Here is a 19,924-nt window from a genome sequence, read left to right on the forward strand (position 1 = left end):
CTCATTTTAATTTTTCATGGTCATGCTCATATTTTTTCCTTTTGTGTGTTCCAGTCAAGCATCCATTTCCCCTCAAATTCAAACACCAAGGATAATTCATCAGTGAGTGTCAAAAAGTGTAAATAACATTAATTACACTAGAGCAAATTTATGATGATGGTTATTAGGGGTGGGTAAATATATAGATTTTCCGATGCATTGTGTTCATCATTTGAATGATTTCAATATTGATTCTTAAATCCCAAGATCGATCTTTTGCTCTGTGTACCCCTTCACTACAATCAAAGGAAATCACTCGCATTTGCAACCAAATTCCGCGCCGTGCAACGGAAGTGTATATATCTGGCAACTGGCTGGTTAATGTTTACATTTTACACACCAGCAATTGTTTAGTATAGTGGTGGAGTATTCAGGAGCGTGATTCTTTCACTGCGTGTTGTGAGTAAAAGTTGTTCTGTGTAATGTGTGTGTGTGTGTGTGTGTCCAAAGACAAGATCCAAGTGACCCATTTGTAATTGAAAAATGTATCCTTTAATACCCTTACAGTCAGTTGTTGATCAGAAACAACAAAAATAAACATTTAATTCTAATCATGCATAGCACAGATGAGATAAAGCCATTTGAGTCTCTCTTGTTAACATGCACTCATTTACAGATGCTCTTTACAGAAATGTTGATTTTTATTTTTTATTTTTTTTAATTTTTTTTTTAAAGAGACAGTACTGGTTTAAGCATGTTTAACATATCAGTGTAATTACTTGTAAATAGTACAAATTATGCAATTAAACTACTCTGCCTGGCCACAAAAAATGGTGCCATTTTGATTTAAATAAGCAGATACTTAAGAGCCTATGATTGGATCATTATTGCAGTGATTAATATGTTTCAGCTGGCAACAATTATTTTAACCCAAACTGGTGCAGTGTGTAGCTTCTCATTTCTTAAACAACCATGTCGGAAGACGGATCCCTTGGTTGTGAAAAAAGATGTTACGATGTTTCAGAAGAGGCATTATTGGCTTCCATCAAGCAAAGAAAACAACTAAGGAGATTGCTGAAATCACTGGAATTGTGTTAAGAACTGTCCAACGCATAATTAAAACCTGGAAGGATAGTGGTGAACCGTCAGCTTTGTGGAAGAAATGTGGTTGGAAAAAAATCTTGAATGATCGTGACAGGAGATCACTAAAATGCTTGAAGTCACATCGAAAAAAATCGACAGTAGAACTCATGGCTATGTTTACTAGTGAAAATAAGAGCATTTCCACATGCACAGTGCAACAAGAATTTGCAGGATTGGGGTTAAACAGCTGTGTGGCCACAAGAAAGCCACTTGTGAGGCTAATTGAAAAAAAAAAAACTACTTCAATTTACTAGGGAGCATAAAGATTGGACTGTGGAGCAATGGAAAAAGGTCATGTGGTCTGAGTCCAGATTTACCATATTCCAAAGCGATGGGCGCGTCAGGATAAGAAGGGAAGCGCATGAAGCGATGCAACCTTCATGCATAGTGCCCACTGTACAAGTCTCTGGAGGCAGTGTTATGATCTGCGGCTGCTTCAATTGGTCAGGTCTAGACTCAGCAACATTATGCGGCAATAAAATGAAGTCAGCGGACTAACTGAATGTACTGAATGACCAGGTTATTCCATCAATGGATTTTTTTCTTCCCTGACGGCACGGGCATATTCCAGGATGACAATGCCAAGATTCAACATGTTCAAATTGTGAAAGAATGATTCAGGGAGCATGAAGAATCATTTTCACACATGAATTGGCCACCACAGAGTCCTGACCTTAACTCCATTGAAAGTTTTTGGGATGTGCCGGAGAAGACTTTATGGAGTGGTTCGACATCATTACAAGGTCTCGGCCAAAAATTAATGCAACTCTGGACGGAAATAAATGTTTTGACGTTGTCGAAACAATGCCACAACGAATGCGCACTGTAATCAAAGCCAATATTTCATACTCTAATGAAATATTAGAGTATGCAACTTTTTTTTTTGGCTAGGCAGTGTATAAACATGTAACAAAAAAGAATATATGAAATATAATGTCTTATTTATTGATTAATACATGGATTTGTTCATTTTTAAAAAGCTAAAATTTGAAAATTTATATTTTTGTAATGTACCTAGTTAGGAAGGTCCCCTGTATAATAAACAGCATTAGCTGGGAGAGAATTTCTTTTATTTGTAAGCAAAAGGGACATTATTACTGAAATATACCCATATAAATCAATATTGAATCGAAATCAAATGAAGAGCTTGTGAATCGGATTTGAATCGAATCGGAAAACCTGTATCAGTACCCAGCCCTAATGGTTATGTTGATGAGAAATACATTACCAGCCTTTGGTAAATTTGTACATTGTTGTGAGACACAAAATGTTAATATTAAACTAAATGTGGTCAGTTACAGCTATTCTCAAATGCTTTGGTAAATGGTACTTTATAATTTATTAGCTGCTGCCTTGTAGCTGTAGTACTTTCATAATTCATTATTCCCCAGTTGGGTAGTTGGTTGTTAGTTTTGTCGATTGATTGTCTTATTTCTCTCTTGGTCTCTTTCTAGACTAAACCTGGTGCCATCCAGCCTCTCTCTCGGGTGCGACCCGCTGTGTCTCCAGCCAGTCAGGATGGCCACAGCAGTCCCAACCCTTTCCAGCATGGCCTCTCTCCCATCAACTCCCAGACCACTGTAAGATCCCTCACCACTGTTTGAACCCTAATGAGGCTCCTCCCTTCATCCTCAATTAATAATGCCTTAAGACCAACAGAACCTTCTGTGACTCTTGTTTTTACATTTCATGGTGTGAATTGTGATGTGCCTGATAAACCTTAAACTGTCACACCATAATCCAGGTTAAACACATGCGTCAGAAGTATTTTGAACTTCTCACTGCAAGTAACGTTGTGCCTGTTTTTTATCAAGACATTTTTCCCCAATTCACACTCACCACATTATTTGCACAGCAAGTTTTGCACTCACATTATCTCAGGTTCCCAGTGTAAACTAAAATATCATCTAAAATCAATCGCCCCAGTCTCCAATAACCACAGACCTCCCTCATACTATCATTCATTCTCTCTTCTCTCCCTCCATCTGTCCATCCACATGAGGCAAATGGACAGCATGCTGTCTAGCCATGCATTTTCCTCCTGTGCTCTGCCTTTGCTGCTCTCTCTCTCATTTGCTGTTCCATCCTTTTTGTCCTCTATCTGTTTCTCTACCCTTCCACCCCTCGGTCCCCCCACCCGATCCCTCGTACAGCCTCGTGCCCCATCCCCTGATACATTTGATGGATTCCCCGTCAATATCAAGCAGGTATATAAGGTCTTTGCAGCTGTGCCACACACCTTGGCCGTACTGGAACCCCCGCAGGTAGGACAAATGCTCCTCAAGGTTGAGAAAATGTTGTGGTCCACCTTTCATCCAGTGAAAGTTACCCATTCATCCTGTTGAGAAGTCTTCCCATTGGGCCATGTTCTTTTGGGAGCATACTTCGTATTTGCTGTTGTTGTGCATGAATTACTCATATGGTGATGTTGAGTCCAGGAGCTCATCTCACAGGGACACTAATGTGTATCATTCATCTGTCACTTGGTTATTGTTTCTTGATTTGTTGTTTGACTCCATGTGACAGAAAGTGTGTACAAAGTTCTCGTCCAACTGAAGTCTTGTGTATAGTGTTGTATGAAGGCATTCTTTGCCTGCTAACATGTGTCTTTGTGTCTTTACTGAATGTCTTTTTCATATTCTCCTCTTCTCATTTGTTAGGATCTATATGCTCAGAGGAACACTGTCAACACAAAGCAACCATCACCAGAGGTATGTCTCATGGAGTGCTGTGCAAATGCAATGTGTAGCTTTTGTGAATGGCTGTTTTAATTCACGTGATATTTCATTTTTCATTGTGGTCAATTTTTTTACGACTATTGTATGAGCCTGACCCTTAAAGGGATAGTTCACACTAACATGAAAATTCTGTCACCCTCATGTTGTTCCAAACCTGTATATACAGGTTCTTTCCTATGTGGAACACAGATGGAGCTGTAAGGCAGAATGTTTGCCTCCGTCACCATTCATTTTCATTCTGTGGAAAAAAGATGCAATGAAAGTGAATGGTGGCTGAGACTAACAATTTGTTTTTAACATCTCCTTTTGTGTTTAACGGAAAAAAATAAAGTCATGTGGGTTTGAGACAACATGACGGTGAGTAAATGATCACACAGTTTAACTTTTTGAGTGAACATACAGCATTGCCCTTGTTTGGTGAGTACCTGCTCACAACAATTGATATCAATAGCACATTATTGTTGGGTCTTTCAGCCTGAGCTGAATAATGAGGTGTTTATGGATGAGGGTGTTGTTGAGGGCGATGGTCCTCTCCCCCCTCGTCCCTGCCTCTCCTCTGACCACAACGAGTACAGGAGCCTGGCAGCTGTGCCACGCCTGTCTCGCCTCTCAATGGATTCAAAGGTACCCAGCGGCACCACTTTGACAGCGTCATCTGTCCGCCAGCCCGACAGTTTGGATTGCCTTTAAATTAAATGGTGGTGGTGCAGGTGTAGGTCTTGCTTTGAATCATAACAAAAAAAACTGATTCATGTGGGTCAGAAATGACTTCAGTTCCAATGAAAGAAACAGGATCAGCTTGTAATAGTGGAAGCATGCATTTCAGGAATGGAACAGTGTAATTAATTCATATTTTTGGTCTCTTTGAATAATGGCATTTAACATGCTGTCTGTATCGATGAGAATATACTTTACAAGAGCAACAGTTCAGTTTTTTTGCTATGGCAGCACGCTTCGCAATCTCAATCACTGCATCATCTTGGTGGTGGCTCAAAGATGTGATATTTTTGTGTAAAGTTTGTGCATTCCAGTAATCTACATTGTCTGAATTTCAGAACTTCGTGGGAGCTGCTCTTGCATGTTGGATGCATGTGAAATTTGGTTGCATGGAAAAGTTTCTTTACAACTACTCTGAAACTTAAATGGCCATCTCTCTCTCTCACTCTGTCTGTCTTTCTTTCCCAGCCACCACCCTCTTTTGGCAGAGACAGCCCAGAACAGCGCTCCTTCAGAGACAGACAGAAATATTTTGAGATCGATGTTAAACAGCAGACTCCAGACAATAAACCCAAACCTCGCGTCTCACTCGTGGGAGAAGATGACTTAAAGAAAATGAAAGAGGAGGAAGGTTTGTGTTTGTCTGCATGTACTCCTGCAATGGACCCTTTTCACAGACTGTGAAAGTTTTTTATATTTTTTAATTATTTGATGTAAATTATTCATATTAAAGCAATATCACACTAGCAAGAGTGATGTATGTCCAGCTATCTGCATAGCTATTATTCGGCAGTAGGCACAAGGCCACAGGTAATCACAGACGTTCTGATAGATGGACAATACAGCATGATTGCGAGTGTGATATTGTTTTTATACATCAGTTCAACAAACAAGTAAATAAATAAGTGTGGGCGGGGGGCTGTCTCAAAAAAACTGGAACAACTTTCTTACACCACGGATTCAGGATCTGCCGTTGCTTGTTCGAAAGATGCTCCCAAGCCTCCATTGCTAATTCAAAAACCACATTTTAATTCTAGTAATGACATCTTGGGCTGTTTCTAACAAGTCTTTGGAGAAACAAGTACATGTGTGTGTGGATGAGTGAGAGTGACTGAGTGTGTGATTACCTGCATCTGTTGCAGTGATGAACAATAATGCGGCAGCTGTTAGTTTAACTCTATTCCTCAGCTGTAGTCTGAGAGTTATCCACTCCGATCGTGGAGTGATGCTGCCATATGTGCTACTGGAAATATCCTACGAGTATTTCACACGTTTAAGTGTTTTGTTGTCGTAAAGAAGATACAGAGGACGGCAGTTTCATTCTTGTATATTTCTTGAACTCTTATTTTGACACTGACACAAAGCGTTTTCTCCTCCGCCATGCTAAAAGTTTACGTCTTCTCCCACCTCGGAAACTTGTATCATGTAGGCACTCTGAGTGTGTTTGATTACTCCATCTGTCGCGACTCAATTGTGATCGGCAGTAATGCTGAAGCTGTAAATTTAACTCTTTCTCAGCTGTAGTGTAGTAGTAATCTGAGTGATCCTGGAGTGAGAGACATTTTCGGATGACTTAAAAGAAATTTGTGTACCGATTAACAGTCAACTACAGCTCAACTCCCTCATAGCACACACAAGATGGTCTTTTGTCACCACCTGCTGGTTCAAATCTTTATTTACTCAGGGATGAATGAAAATTCCCACATCTGCACTGCTCTTACACTTTAGTTTGAAATGCCAAGAACACAAGTGGAGTGATACAAACAGTAAAGTGTCCCAGTGCTGATGGTGTGAGCTATCAGCACTCTTGGAACATCTCTCGTTCAATCAGATTCAAAGACCGGAACTAACTGTTTTATAATATCTTACCCTGGCATTAATTTAAAAAAAAACTAGTCGACCATGCTGCGATGGGGTTTCAAATACATTTGCTGAGGGAGAGACACTAAATTTGGTGTCTTTCTGTCTTCTGACTGCCGTAATTCACTGTTCTCTATTTTGTTCCTCTTTAGGAAAGTCATGGAAACGTAATAGTGGATTTTTATTCTATTGGTTTTAGAGCAAATGGGGACAGAAAAATATTTGCTGTGGTCTCCCATTCACTGCTATAGAAGTTTAATCTTCCTTCCACGTTCCAAACCTGGAAATGTGAAAAGGGTCCTTTTATACATTTTGATAGTCACTTTGTAACTATGTAGCTATTACTGTTAGTTACTTAAATTAATAGGTAAATAATGCTCTATATTGTGTGTGTTCATGTCAACCTTTCTCAGCAAAGCGAATTGAACAGAGTGCACGAGAGTATATGCTGGATGAAGATGAGGATGAGGAGGAAGATCTAGTGAAGCAGGTGGCAGATATGAAGGCTCAAGGAAAGGTTATCCTAGATGGTGTGGAGTACAAGGTCGAGAACTTAGCAAGCCACAGTTCCCCATCTCCGAGGCAGTGCGCCGCGACACCTCCCAGCCACTGTGGCAGCTCAGGGTGACCTACTCATTTGCTAGCCTATTACAAATGTGCAGATTTTGCTCTTGGATGCTAGGTGCCGTTTAAAGTTTCAGAGTTCATAGTTTTATCACTTGGTACAATCTCTCACATTGTTAATATGTGTAGATTTTAGTAGTTGGCTGCAGCTTACACTGTATTTGTCTTGTCCAGTCCTTCCTCTGTCGATGGTAAGGGAGACTCCCAGTGGAATTCCATGGAAGACGGCTTTAGACTGGAGCAGAGACCTAATTCCATGACGGGGTAATGAACACAAATGCTCAGGGCTGGACATTTGTGTGTGATTTGAAATGTTTGACCAAGTGTTTGTCTTAACAGTCTTATCCCAGTTTACCCTGGTGAATCTGCAGCCCCCATTCGGACAGCAAAAGCAGAGCGCAGGCTTCAAGAGCGCTTGCGCATGCAGAGTCCAGAGCTTGCTGTCACTGTGGACAAGGAGCTGTCACCTGCTGAAAAACGAGCCCTGGAGGCAGAGAAAAGGGCCATGTGGAGAGCAGCTAGGTATGTCAGCAAGAGATGATGGTGGTGTTCACTGCAGAAATGTGGTGCAGTTCCCTCTTCAGTCTTATCCTTTCCTCTGTAACACTGATGTCTAAATATCTGTCTGGTTGTGATGCTTCAATCTCATCTCTTACTCCAGGCTTTAAGTAAACCCTTGTTCAGCCTCTGTTTCTCTTATGTCTTTCCCCCTGAGTAGCAGGGCTTTCAATGACATTCAATTTTTTTGGGGGATTCCTTGAAGTAGATATACAGTTGAAGTCAGAAGTTTACATAAACCTTTGCCAAATAAATTTAAACTCAGTTTTTCACCATTCCAGACATTTAATCGTAGAAAGCATTCCCTGTCTTAGGTCAGTTAGGATCACTACTTTATTTTAAGAATGTGAAATGTCAGAATAATCGTAGAGAGAATTATTTATTTCAGCTTTTATTCCTTTCATCACATTCCCAGTGGGTCAGAAGTTAACATACACTTTGTTAGTATTTGGTAGCATTGCCTTTAAATTGTTTAACTTGGGTCAAATGTTTTGGGTAGCCTTCCACAAGCTTCTCACAATAAGTTGCTGGAATTTTGGCCCATTCCTCCAGACAGAACTGATGTAACTGAGTCAGGTTTGTAGGCCTCCTTGCTTGCACACGCTTTTTCAGTTCTGCTCACAAATTTTCTGTTGGACTGAGGTCAGGGCTTTGTGATGGCCACTCCAATACCTTGACTTTGTTGTCCTTAAGCCATTTTGCCACAACTTTGGAGGTATGATTGGGGTCATTGTCCATTTGGAAGACCCATTTGGGACCGAGCTTTAACTTCCTGGCTGATGTTTTGAGATGTTGCTTCAATATATCCACATAATTTTCCTTCCTCATGATGCCATCTATTTTGTGAAGTGCACCAGTCCCTCCTGCAGCAAAGCACCCCCACAACATGATGCTGCCACCCCCATGCTTCACGGTTGGGATGGTGTTCTTCAGCTTGCAAGCCTCACCCTTTTTCCTCCAAACATAACGATGGTCATTATGGCCAAACAGTTACATTTTTGTTTCATTAGACTAGAGGACATTTTTCCAAAAAAGTAAGATCTTTGTCCCCATGTGCACTTGCAAACTGTAGTCTGTCTTTTTTACGGCGGTTTTGGAGCAGTGACTTCTTCCTTGCTGAGCAGCCTTTCAGGTTATTTTGATAAAGGACTCGTTTTACTGTGGATATATATACTTGTCTACCTGTTTCCTCCAGCATCTTCACAAGGTCCTTTGCTGTTGATCTGGGATTGATTTGCACTTTTCGCTCAAAACTACGTTCATCTCTAGGAGACAGAATGTGTCTCCTCCTTGAGCAGTATGATGGCTGCGTGGTCCCATTGTGTTTATACTTGCATACTATTGTTTGTATAGAGGAACGTGGTACCTTCAGGTGTTTAGAAATTGCTCCCATGGATGAACTATACTTGTGAGGTCCACAATACTTTTTCTGAGGTCTTGGCTGATTTCTTTGATTTTCCCATGATGTCAAGCAAAGAGGCACTGAGCTTGAAGGTAGGCCTTAAAATACATCCACAGGTACACCTCCAATTCAGTACACCTCCTATCAGAAGCTAATAGTCTAATTGTCTAAAGGCTTGACATCATTTTCTGGAATTTTCCAATCTGCTTAAAGACACAGTTAACTTAGTGTATGTAAACTTCTGACCCACTGGGATTGTGATATAGTCAATTAAAAGTGAAACAATCTGTCTGTAAACAATTGTTGGAAAAATTACTCGTGTCTTGGACAGAGTAGATGTCCTAAATGACTTGCCAAAACTATTGTTTGCTAATATTAAATCTGTGGAGTGGTTAAAATTAGTTTTAATGACTTAAACCTAAGTGTATGTAAACTTCTGACTTCAACTGTATAGTTTACAGTGGACCCAAAAAGTATTTAGATAGTTAAAATTCATGATGTTGCACTAGATAACTAATTATAAAACCACTTAAAGTGTCATTTGCAAACAAATGATGCTAGAACTTTTCTTAGCCATTTTTGCAAAGAATTTTAACCATTGGTGTCAAGGTGATTTGTAGTGGATATATGAAGTCAGTTCCACTTAGGTTCACATAGGTGTCCTAGCAGAGTAGCCACATGTGCCATCACATAAATTAGGGACATTTTCCACAAATATGACAACCGTATTACTTTTTGAACAATATCTATTGTTTTAAATCATAAACTTTTTTTGTGGAATATTTTATTTGGGACATTCATATGTTCCTAAATGCAGCTTTAGTGTACAAATACATTTTGGGGTATCTCTAATAGTATATAGTTGATACCTTAAATGTATATTTTAAAAGGGACAGCAAGACTTGAACAGAAGATCATTATTTTGAGTTGGGTCTGTATTTTTAAAACAGACTTGTTTTTGTCCTTGATGGCCCTGTGTTTCAGTGTAATCCTTCCCTTCTTAATCTATATTGTCCATTTCAGAATTGTTTCCTTTCATCTCTACCCCTTCCTCTCTTTCCTTTTCTTTGTTTTCCTTTCTTTTGTTTCTTCTCTCTTCCTTCTTATTTGCTGCTCCCAAGGCCTAACGGTCTAGAGGAGGACATAAGACAGTATGAGCAAGACCTGGCTAAGCGGCTCTACCAATCCCGTGTGAGGTCATCGTTAGGCACCACTGCAGCCCCTCCCACTTCCTGTCTCTCCTCTTCCTGTCAGCCCAGGTCTGCCCTTACCAGCCAGAAAGCATCATGGGGGCTTATCTTTGATGCTTGAGGCCACTTGGGGTGCTTGTGGACAATATAGTGTATGAAAGCATAGTGTGTGCTTTTGTATGGGGGCTAAACATCTTGATGGGTAGAAATATTTTATAGTGCCATTGCCTTTGGGATTTAAATGGATGAATATGCTCTGCAAGATTTTAAACTCACTACTGCTTCTGCACGTGTGCTTTTTCCCCCCTTCCCTAGTTTTGCCTTTGCAGTTTGTTTTGTAGTCACTCTCTTGGCTCATGTCTTTTTCTGTAAAGATTTAGTATTGTCCTAATAACAAGTACTTTTTTAAGTTGTCTGCAATTGTTTTAGAGGTGCACTGATCCTATTTTTCTAAAGCAGAGGCCTAACAAAGTACTGATACTGGATATTTCACATAAAACTGTTGTCATACACAATTTGTAAAAAGTGTTCTTTTAAATGAATAGTTCTCCCAAAAATGCATTTGTCATAATTTACTCACATTCATGTTGTTCCGAACTCGTTTGACTTTGTGTTATGCGGAACACAAAATGAGAGTTATTAAAGTCGCAGTCAAGTGCCTTGACGAGCGCAGTTTTATTTAGCGTTTTTGACTTATTTCCTACTGAAACAGGACGTGGAGGTGGAACATGTTGAACGGTCCGTCCCTTTTTATTTTATTTTATTTTATTTTTATGATACATCCGATGGAAGCTTTCAGGCAATGCCTCACATACAACCACAAATTCACCATTATTCCTCCTCCTCCGAAATTTACAAATTCAAGACAGCAGGCCCGTAACCAAGGTACAGTTGCAATAAAAAGTATGTGAATCCTTTGGAATTAGCTGGTTTTCTGCATTAATTGGTCATAAAATGTGATCTCATCTTCAAAGTCACAAGTATAGACAAACAACAATGTGCTTAAGCTAACAACACACCAACAGTTATAATCTTTAATGTCTTTAAAGAACCCATCCATTAAACATTCACAGTGCTATTGAAAAAGTAAGTGAACCCTTGGATTTAATAACTGGTCGATCCTCCTTTGGCAGCAATAACCTCAAACAAGCATTTCCGGTAGCTGCGGATTAGACCTGAACAACGTTCAGAAGGGATTTTGGACCATTCTTCCTAACAGAACTTCAGCTCAGCTATATTCTTAGGATGTCTGGTGTGAATGGCTCTCTTGAGTTCATTCCACACCATCTCTATTGGGTTAAGGTCTGGGCTCTGACTGGGCCACTCCAAAAGTTGGATGTTCTTTTTTGAAAGCTATTCTGTACTGGATTTACTTAGATGTTTATAGTCATTATCCTGCTGTATCACCCAACCTCTACTGAGCTTCAGCTGGTGCACAGCCACCCTGACATTATCCTGTAGGATATCTTGATAAACTTGGGGATTCATTTTTCCCTCATTAATATTAAGTTGTCCAGGCCCCAAAGCAGCAAAACAGCCCCAAATCATCCACTGTACTTCATTGGGATGATGTTTTAATGTTGGTATGCGGTGCCCATTTTACGCTGTAGTGCTGCTTGTTTGCTTCCCAAACAATTTAACCTTTCATTAGTCCACAAAACATTTTCCTAGTAGCATTGTGGAGTGTCAAGGTGGTCTTTGGCAAACTTCAGGAAAGCAGCAATGTTTTTGTTGGAAAGCAGCGGCTTCCTCCGTGGTGCCCTGCCATGGACACCATGCTTGTTTAATGTTTACCATATAGTAGACTCATGAACAGAGATGTTAACCAGTTCCAATGATTCTTTCAAATCTTTAGCTGTCACTCTAGGATTCTTTAACTCATTGAGTATTTTGCAGTGTGCCCTTTGAGTCATCTTGGCTGGACGGCCACTTCTAGGGAGAGTAGCAACAGTACTAAATCGTCTCCATTTATAGATAATCTGTGGAGAGATTAATATCTAAACTCTTCGAGATAACTATGTGACCCTTTCCAGCTTTATGCAAAGCAAAAATTCTTGATCGTAGGTCTTCTGAGATCTCTCTTTTGCGAGGCATGGTCCACGTCAGCAGATGCTTCTTGTGAATAGTGAACTTAAAATGGTTGAGTGCTTTTTATAAGTCAAAGCATCTCCAACCCACACCTCTAATCTCATTTCATTAATTGGATGCCAGGTTTGCCAACTACTGACTCTAATTAGCTTTTGTTGATGTCATTAGCCAAGGGGTTCACATACATTTTCCAACCTACACTATGAACATTTGAATGATGTATTCAGTATGTACAAGAACAATACAATAATTTGTGTGTTATTAGTTAAAAGTGTTTGTTCATTATTTAACTTAGATGAAGATTAAACCAGATTTTAAGACAAATTTATACATAAATACAGGTAATTCCAAAGGGTTCACATACTTTTTCTTGCCACTGTAGTGTGGGGTAGGGAACAGAGGTTTTGGTGGGGAAACAGCTGAAAATACACCTCATCACCTCTGTGTTAGCAACTAGGTTTGTGTAATGGACAGAGGCTGCCAAAGTTATCATCTCTGTGCTATAAAAAACACCAAGTAGAAGCTGCACCAAGTAGAAGCTTGGTGCTGTCAACAGACGAGACATATCAGTGCATCTCTAGGTTTCATTTTGCCTTGTCATAACTTTTGCTAATTTTTTTATGACAGCCTTCATCAAATTAACTTGTTTTCTTTTATTACTCATTAACAGTATGCACAGCACACTAAATACCTCCACCTGTGTTTCTTTCAACCCACCTGTCTTTTGGATTCCTTCTTTCTCTCACTCAATCTCACTTCCCTTTTCCAGGATGAAGTCTTTGGAGCAAGATGCTCTGAAAGCTCAGATGGTCATTGCCAAGTCTAAAGAGGGGAAGAAGCGTGGAGCCCTTGATCAGCTGTCGGAGTCGCCGTCTCCTGCCCCCACGCCCTCTCCTACACCCATGGAAGGCGAGGAGCCCATTTACCTACATTTATAAGCCTTTGGCAGAACTTCAATTAAATAATGCAGGATGTTGTTTTCATACTTGATCTTCTGTTATTGATTGGTACTGTTGGTTGTGTTACATTTATTAATCATTGTTTCCCAAACAGATATCAGTCCACGAGCAGTGACTTCACCAGGAAGACTGGTATGAGACTTTTTTGTTTTTGTTTAGTACGGAGTAGACGGTGTACTTGTTTCACCAGTAATGTTTTTGGGTGACTAATGATTGCACTAGTGATTCCATAGTTCACATAGGAATATCTCACTCTATTCAGTTTTTGCTTTTGATGATAAAAGTCATTCTTTAACAGCCCTGTCCATAGCAAGTAGAGCATCATCCATGAACTTCTCCTTTAACTGTTTTCTTTGTTGGCCTTTCTTCCTCCTTCCTTGTACCTCTATCTATCCTCCTATATTTTCTGCTTCATTGTATTCTTACCCTATGCCCTTCCCTCCCTCCATCCATCCTTCCATCTGTCTTTGCAATGTATACTTCTCCCCTCTCTTTCTCTCTTCATATTTCATCGGCTTTTGCCTGTTTGCTATCCTTTTAGTCCCTGTCAGAAAAGAAGTTTGACTACCGACAATTCGCTGCCATTCCTTCTTCCAAACCTGTTTACGACATTCAGGTATTGCCTGCATGCAATGCGTGAAGGAGTCCAGCCTGGCCAAACATTTTGACCCACTCCTGTCCTTCTGGCTTTCCCTGCTCCCTTGCTCCTTTTCTCCCTTGCCCTAAACACTACTAACAGGGCCCTCTGTTCGCCAATGTGAGCAGCATTATCATTCATTTTACTGCAGCTTTAAGCAATCATTCTGGATCTTGGTTATCAGAAATTTGGGTTTAGTTTTCAGCTCTGAGGTCCATTTCTACAGCTTAACGCACAAATCCTGTTCTTGATCTACTTACCTTGTTAATACCATGTGCTTTTCTTTAGGTTATGCTAATGTAGTGAAGAGGTGGGGCTTAAAGATTGGTACATGGGCTTAGACAAACATGAGATAACAAACGAATTTACTAAAACACTCCAAAGGAGAAAAAAAAATTACATTTGCCCTCTCCTCCACTCGAAATCCTTCCTTCACTCTCATACGGCCACACACCCTCAAACAGTAGCTAATATTATATATTCAGTCAAACTAATCTGATTCCTGTGGCATCCAGTGTTGGTCGGTTGATAAAACCTAATGAGGGGAATGTTTTCCCCCATGTTGTACAGTCCTGGATGCTTTCTAGGGCACAAGATCACAACGTTCTGCCATTCTCTTGATACCAAATCCAGCACAAGAGCTACATTTATCTGTTCCTTGTGGTGTAGATGGGAGAGGCAGTTCTGCTGGGGATGCAGGGGTCATGGGAACAAAGAAAAATTGTCTTTCTTTGTTTTGGTGTTTTGTGGTCGTCTTTCTGGATCTTTGTTTTAAGGGAATTTGGGCATGAAGTAATCTTTCTGATTGTTAATGATCCAATATATTATTTCCTCTGGTACCAGACCAAAAGACCACCAAATCTTTTAAGACTGACAAAATCAGTGTTACGGCCAAACTGGCAATTAAATTGGTAAATGTTCAAAATTGCAAATGAACAAGCTTTAATTTATATGTGAAGATTTAGGCAAATCATTTACGGCCTTGACAACAAATTGTTTCTTTAGAACTGCTGAATGTTGATCATTTCAATTAATTTTTAAGTAACAACAAACAGTTTCCTGTTGAATCTTTGGAAGATTAAATTAATGCTCTCTTTTAATTGTACTGATTTCAATTGAATCCAGTTGTTGATGCACATATTTGCTGACAACTAAAGCAGTTGTAGTTGCTTGATAAATAGCTGCAGAGAAGTATCATTTGTCTTTTTAGAGATTTACAAAAAGAAGTGAGATTCTATAACCACGTGTCATTGCACAAGCGTACTATTAAGGATATACTTTAGTGCCATAAATTTAAAATCACCTCAAAAAACCTAGACAGATTTTTTTATGTTATCGGCAGACCATTTGAAACGTGTGTCGATAGCTGCTTTTCCACCATCGGGCCGAACGGTTCTTGTTGCGAAACTCCGGCCATTCCGTGCTGATCTGGGCCATGATTACGGTTCCTTTTTCCTCTGTGGCGCTCGAGTGTACGTAACAAATATGTCAGTTAGACATATAGTCTGCATGAGAGGTAAACATTGGAGCGAGTGCACTATGGAGGATGATCGCATATTACAGTTTTTAGGATTGCTTTTTCCCCTGGTTTTTGCACTCCTTTACTCTGTCACGTGGCAAAAAAGGAAAGCAAAGAGAAAGATGCCACAGAAAGGTAAAAGTTCCCAGACTACCTAAAAAGGACATTTTATTGACAAAATATTTTACTAGTAAAATAATGATATATGAGTTTTAATGAGCTAGCTAGCGTAATCTATCTCCCTGACAAAAAAGGCATGTAGAAAAATAATCTACTATACTAGTTAAACCATCATCATAAAATCATGAAGATACACCAAACATACACTATTTTATTTATTAAATTGTATTAACCTCACCATTGCAAACTTTGAACTACCTAGAAACAAATGAGTTACCTTGGCGTTGGCAAATTGACAATCCTTAGTCACCATGTACTAAAGCCATTCCACCAACATGGTTGAGCACGGTTAAGCGCAGTTAGCTAATGGTTACAAACCGAGAACGGTTTGTAACCATGCACAATTTGAATGCTACTAGAACCGTTCCTCACTGGGCTTAGAAGTCAAACCGTTCAGCCCAATGGTATGATTTACCGCTCTGTGGATCAAATAAAGCCACAGTCAGAAAGCTTGGTGAATCCTAATATGCTATTTGGTGGCCTTTTGAGACAGGCATTATTTGACAATGTGTTGTGAGTGTTTATGTTGTCTTTATGTGAATTAATTTATGAAGTAGCACCTTCACCCTGGCTGGAAATGCTTAATACGGCTCTAATAACTTGTAACTTGTCTGTAACTTGAAATGTTTTAAGCAATACTTGTCTTGGGTGGGGGTGAAGGTTTCTACAGCATGCCTGTGTTTTTAATCATTTGAAAGGATTAAAATTGCTATTGTAATCTAGATGGCCACTAGATCATTTAGTCTGTCCGCAGTGGATGTGTAAGTCTATATGGACTGTTTTTAAATACCTGAAGCTTCCTGATTAGGTGAAGGTCAGTCGGTCTCTCCAAGAACAGCTCTTTGGCTCAGATGTGAAGTGTCTGTTGTAAAGACTCCATTGACCTCTATTATTGTCATTAAGATGCAATGAGAAAATTGAGTGTATACGCATAGCGTTTTTGCAATTTAGCCAAACAGTTATTCTCAGGGAGATGTCTGTTATCTTCCTCTTGAGCTCCTGTTCCTGCTCTTATGCCCTCTGTCTCTTTTGCAGTCCCCCGGGGCAACGGGTGACATGCACTTCTTGGATGATGCGTCCAGTAACCCAGGTAAGCTCTTAAGAATTGAATTAGTCCATGTTCTATTTCTATTCTATTTGCAAAGGGAATGTTGAAATCTAAAATGTATATTTCCTACTGACACGCTAAAGCAAAAGATAAAATAACTATCTTAAGACAAATGATTTTTGTGAAACATGTAATGTGCCTTAGGCTTTTGCACAGTACTATATATTTCGGAGAACAGGGTAACTTTGTTTGCTCACAAGTACTTGGCTTACAGTTATTGTCCTCTCGACACAGGCGACTTCCTTGGATAAGTGGTCTTCTAATATTGGTAGGAGTTTGTGTGTGTGTGTGTGTGTGTGTGTGTGTGTGTGTGTGTGTGTGCGTGTGCGCGCGCGCGCGCGTGCGTTCGTGCACATATGCCTTGTTTCTTGATAAGAAGCCTATTGTAGTGCACTTGTTTATGGGCAAAAACATATGATCTACAATTTCTTCTAAAATGCTTGCACTTCAGATGTGTGACTGGTTTCTCTGCGCTTTAATTCTTTAACCTGCTTTTGGAAAATCAAGGTTACTTGATTAAGAGTTCTACCAATTTTTCAAAATATGTGTCCTAACATTTGGAGCATGTTTTAGACTGCAACATGGCCTGACTACATGAGCTGCATGTGAATTCTTGCACTCAATGAATAGTAAGAGCTACACACTGTAACTGTACAGTACATATAAGTTAATTGCAAAATGGAAAGAAAGGTCAAGCTGATGGCAAAGTTTTGTTGTAGAGAGACTCAAACAGCCGCACTTCTGCTTGGCAAAGCAGTTCATTAACAGCACTGGCAAGCACACTCCATAGCCTTGCAAATATTCTAAGTTTAGTATATATATTTGCAAATATATATATATATATATATTTTTCTCTCTCTCTCTCCTCTACACTGGCTAGGAATGATACTAACATCCAAGTCATTATTTTTTTCAGCTTGCATGGCCTATTACATTTTGAAAAACTGGTGAAACCTGTCTTGTACATCTAAAAGACCTGAGAACGCAACTCGGCACTTTTTTTTTAAATGGGCTTTGATTTCATAATTCCGAGAGCATCTTTTCCTGAATATGTTTTTTTCCTATGTGCTTCCAACCTTGATGACAGTGTCCTCGAAAGGCACCCAAATGCGATCAGTGCTCAGCAGGATTTCCTCTGCATGGTGTGCAGCTCTGCCTTTTAGCTTATGTGCCAAATGGCTTTCCCTGAATCGCCGCTTTGCAATTCTGTTTATGGGTTTCAAACTGAACTGATAACAATGTAAAACAGATTTTGTGCTAATCAGTTATGTTGACAAAAATTCTATAGGAAAATTGAAGCAGGGGATGTTGTAAACAAAATATCACAAAATATTACTCTTGTAATATATTACAAGAAGTAACTTTTCAATAATAGACACTTTTAAACATACTTTTATATTCAGATATGTGGATTCGGACAGAAAATAAATTACCACATGACCTTGGTGTTTGTCAAAAAACAGTAGGTAATTCGGCCTGGAATTTTCTTGCGGGTGGTGGGAGAAAAATACTGACACTGATTTTGGATTCAGGCGGCAGTAAAATCACTGACTAGCCCCAGTAAATTCTGTAATTACCTCACATCCTCATGTAAACCCCATGTATTACCATCAGAATAGGGCTTCATACTTATTAAATATATATTAAAAAATAAATACATTTGTCACACTTTTCATCTGGGAGATGGCAAATCTCCTTTTCAGTGGATGGAGGTGCGCTTTACATGTGATGGCAGCTCCTCATACACAGCAAATTTTTAATATATTTCTCTCATTTTCTTTTCCTTTTTCAGTGTCCGTTGTAGATACAGATGTTCCTGTGGCCACCACATCTGCTCTAGAGGAGATGGCTCTCTACAGTAACAAACGCAAACTACGACAGGGCCGCCGAAGCTTGGAGGCCCCTGTGCCCACATAACCGCACACTTACACACTAATGCATCTGAACTGTGAAGATAAAATGCATGTAGTGATAATCTATTATGAAGAGATGTGGCAAAATACACATCCGTACACAGGTATTCAACCACTCTTATTTCATTGCCACCACAGCACAGGTATGGAGATGAGCCGATGGCCCAACAGCCTCTTGTCTCCTGAACACTAGTCATGCCTTTGCAGTTGGCATTGAAATGGATTGCTCATATTTGACTATAAAAGGTCTAGAGGATGACAAATTCATTATCTGGTCACTTACCTGTTTTCCCTTCTTTATCTCAGAATTTTAGCTGCAGAATTATTTTTAATAGATGACCTTAGTTTCTTTTTAACATTTTGAAACCTCCTCTAGAAATGGAAAATATTCTGGATAAAATGTAGAGATACAGAAAAAAAGAGATTTTTAAATGTACCTACTGCGTGTATTTGTTTTGGGAGATTTGTTATTCAGTTTGAAAACAACATACTGCTACCTTCACTGCCCCATAGTAGTCACACTTTAAGTTTTATTGCTTTAATTCACGATCAGAATTTTTTATTATTCCTTTTAAATGTAATTTATTAATGTAATATACTGTTTTTAAATCTATGGGAATCCATTACAGTAGGGGAACAAATTTAGGCTTTTGACATATGTATGTGCTCATTACTTGTGATTTTGGGATTGGACTAAGTTTCTTGCACCCAACATTTCAGTTTGAAACCGAGGCCTTGTCGGAAAGCTTTATTTCCATTTTGTTTTCATATCAGTTTCAAAGCTAAATGTGATGCAAATGAATGTAATATTTTTGAAAGGTTGCATCCTTATTCAAATATCTGTTATAAACCTTTTCATTACAGTATCATCATGCCATATAAAGATTGACCTACTATATCCGAGTCGCTACATTTTAATCCTTTTAGCGGATCTCTAGTCTACCTTTACTGGACTAGGAGAGTAAAATGAAGTGTAAAAGGTTTCGTAAGACTTTTTTTGCTTGGCGATACTCTTTATTCCCCCCTCCCTAGAGTATGCTACAATGTAGTCTTCAATTTTTTTCCACACTTTGGGCCATGTTGTACATCTATATGTTGAATCTTTCCCTTTCATACATGGAGTGATTAGAGTGGATAATTTTACACTTCGATAGCCATATCATACCACAAACCATCATTCACCAATCTTTGCCTCACTTTACTATGAACGTATGGTATCATTTTTCTAACACTGGGAGTGGGAAGGAAAAATATAATCATTTGAGACCTTTTGGTCTCTCTTAACATAAATGCAGCTTACTCATATCTC

General features: G+C 39.3%; 1 protein-coding gene across 2 annotated transcripts in view; it reads left to right on the forward strand.

Moving 5' to 3' along the window:
- The window catches only part of LOC127451577 (protein scribble homolog), a 128,348-nt gene extending 108,538 nt beyond the window's left edge, over positions 1 to 19,810 (forward strand). The window contains exons 33-46 of one of the 2 annotated variants that reach the window (XM_051716343.1): positions 55 to 102; positions 2,577 to 2,702; positions 3,783 to 3,833; positions 4,335 to 4,484; positions 5,046 to 5,208; positions 6,851 to 7,061; positions 7,236 to 7,325; positions 7,401 to 7,583; positions 10,143 to 10,280; positions 13,069 to 13,208; positions 13,353 to 13,390; positions 13,800 to 13,874; positions 16,630 to 16,684; positions 18,495 to 19,810. In XM_051716343.1, the coding sequence (XP_051572303.1) occupies positions 55 to 102; positions 2,577 to 2,702; positions 3,783 to 3,833; positions 4,335 to 4,484; positions 5,046 to 5,208; positions 6,851 to 7,061; positions 7,236 to 7,325; positions 7,401 to 7,583; positions 10,143 to 10,280; positions 13,069 to 13,208; positions 13,353 to 13,390; positions 13,800 to 13,874; positions 16,630 to 16,684; positions 18,495 to 18,619 (1,593 nt within the window). In that variant the 3' untranslated portion in view covers positions 18,620 to 19,810. The remainder of the gene's footprint in view (positions 1 to 54; positions 103 to 2,576; positions 2,703 to 3,782; positions 3,834 to 4,334; positions 4,485 to 5,045; positions 5,209 to 6,850; positions 7,062 to 7,235; positions 7,326 to 7,400; positions 7,584 to 10,142; positions 10,281 to 13,068; positions 13,209 to 13,352; positions 13,391 to 13,799; positions 13,875 to 16,629; positions 16,685 to 18,494) is intronic. The other variant, XM_051716353.1, reaches the window with a different exon arrangement.
- The last annotated feature ends 114 nt before the right edge of the window (positions 19,811 to 19,924 follow it).

Source organism: Myxocyprinus asiaticus, chromosome 2, assembly GCF_019703515.2.
Source record: "Myxocyprinus asiaticus isolate MX2 ecotype Aquarium Trade chromosome 2, UBuf_Myxa_2, whole genome shotgun sequence".
Classification (NCBI taxonomy): domain Eukaryota; kingdom Metazoa; phylum Chordata; class Actinopteri; order Cypriniformes; family Catostomidae; genus Myxocyprinus; species Myxocyprinus asiaticus.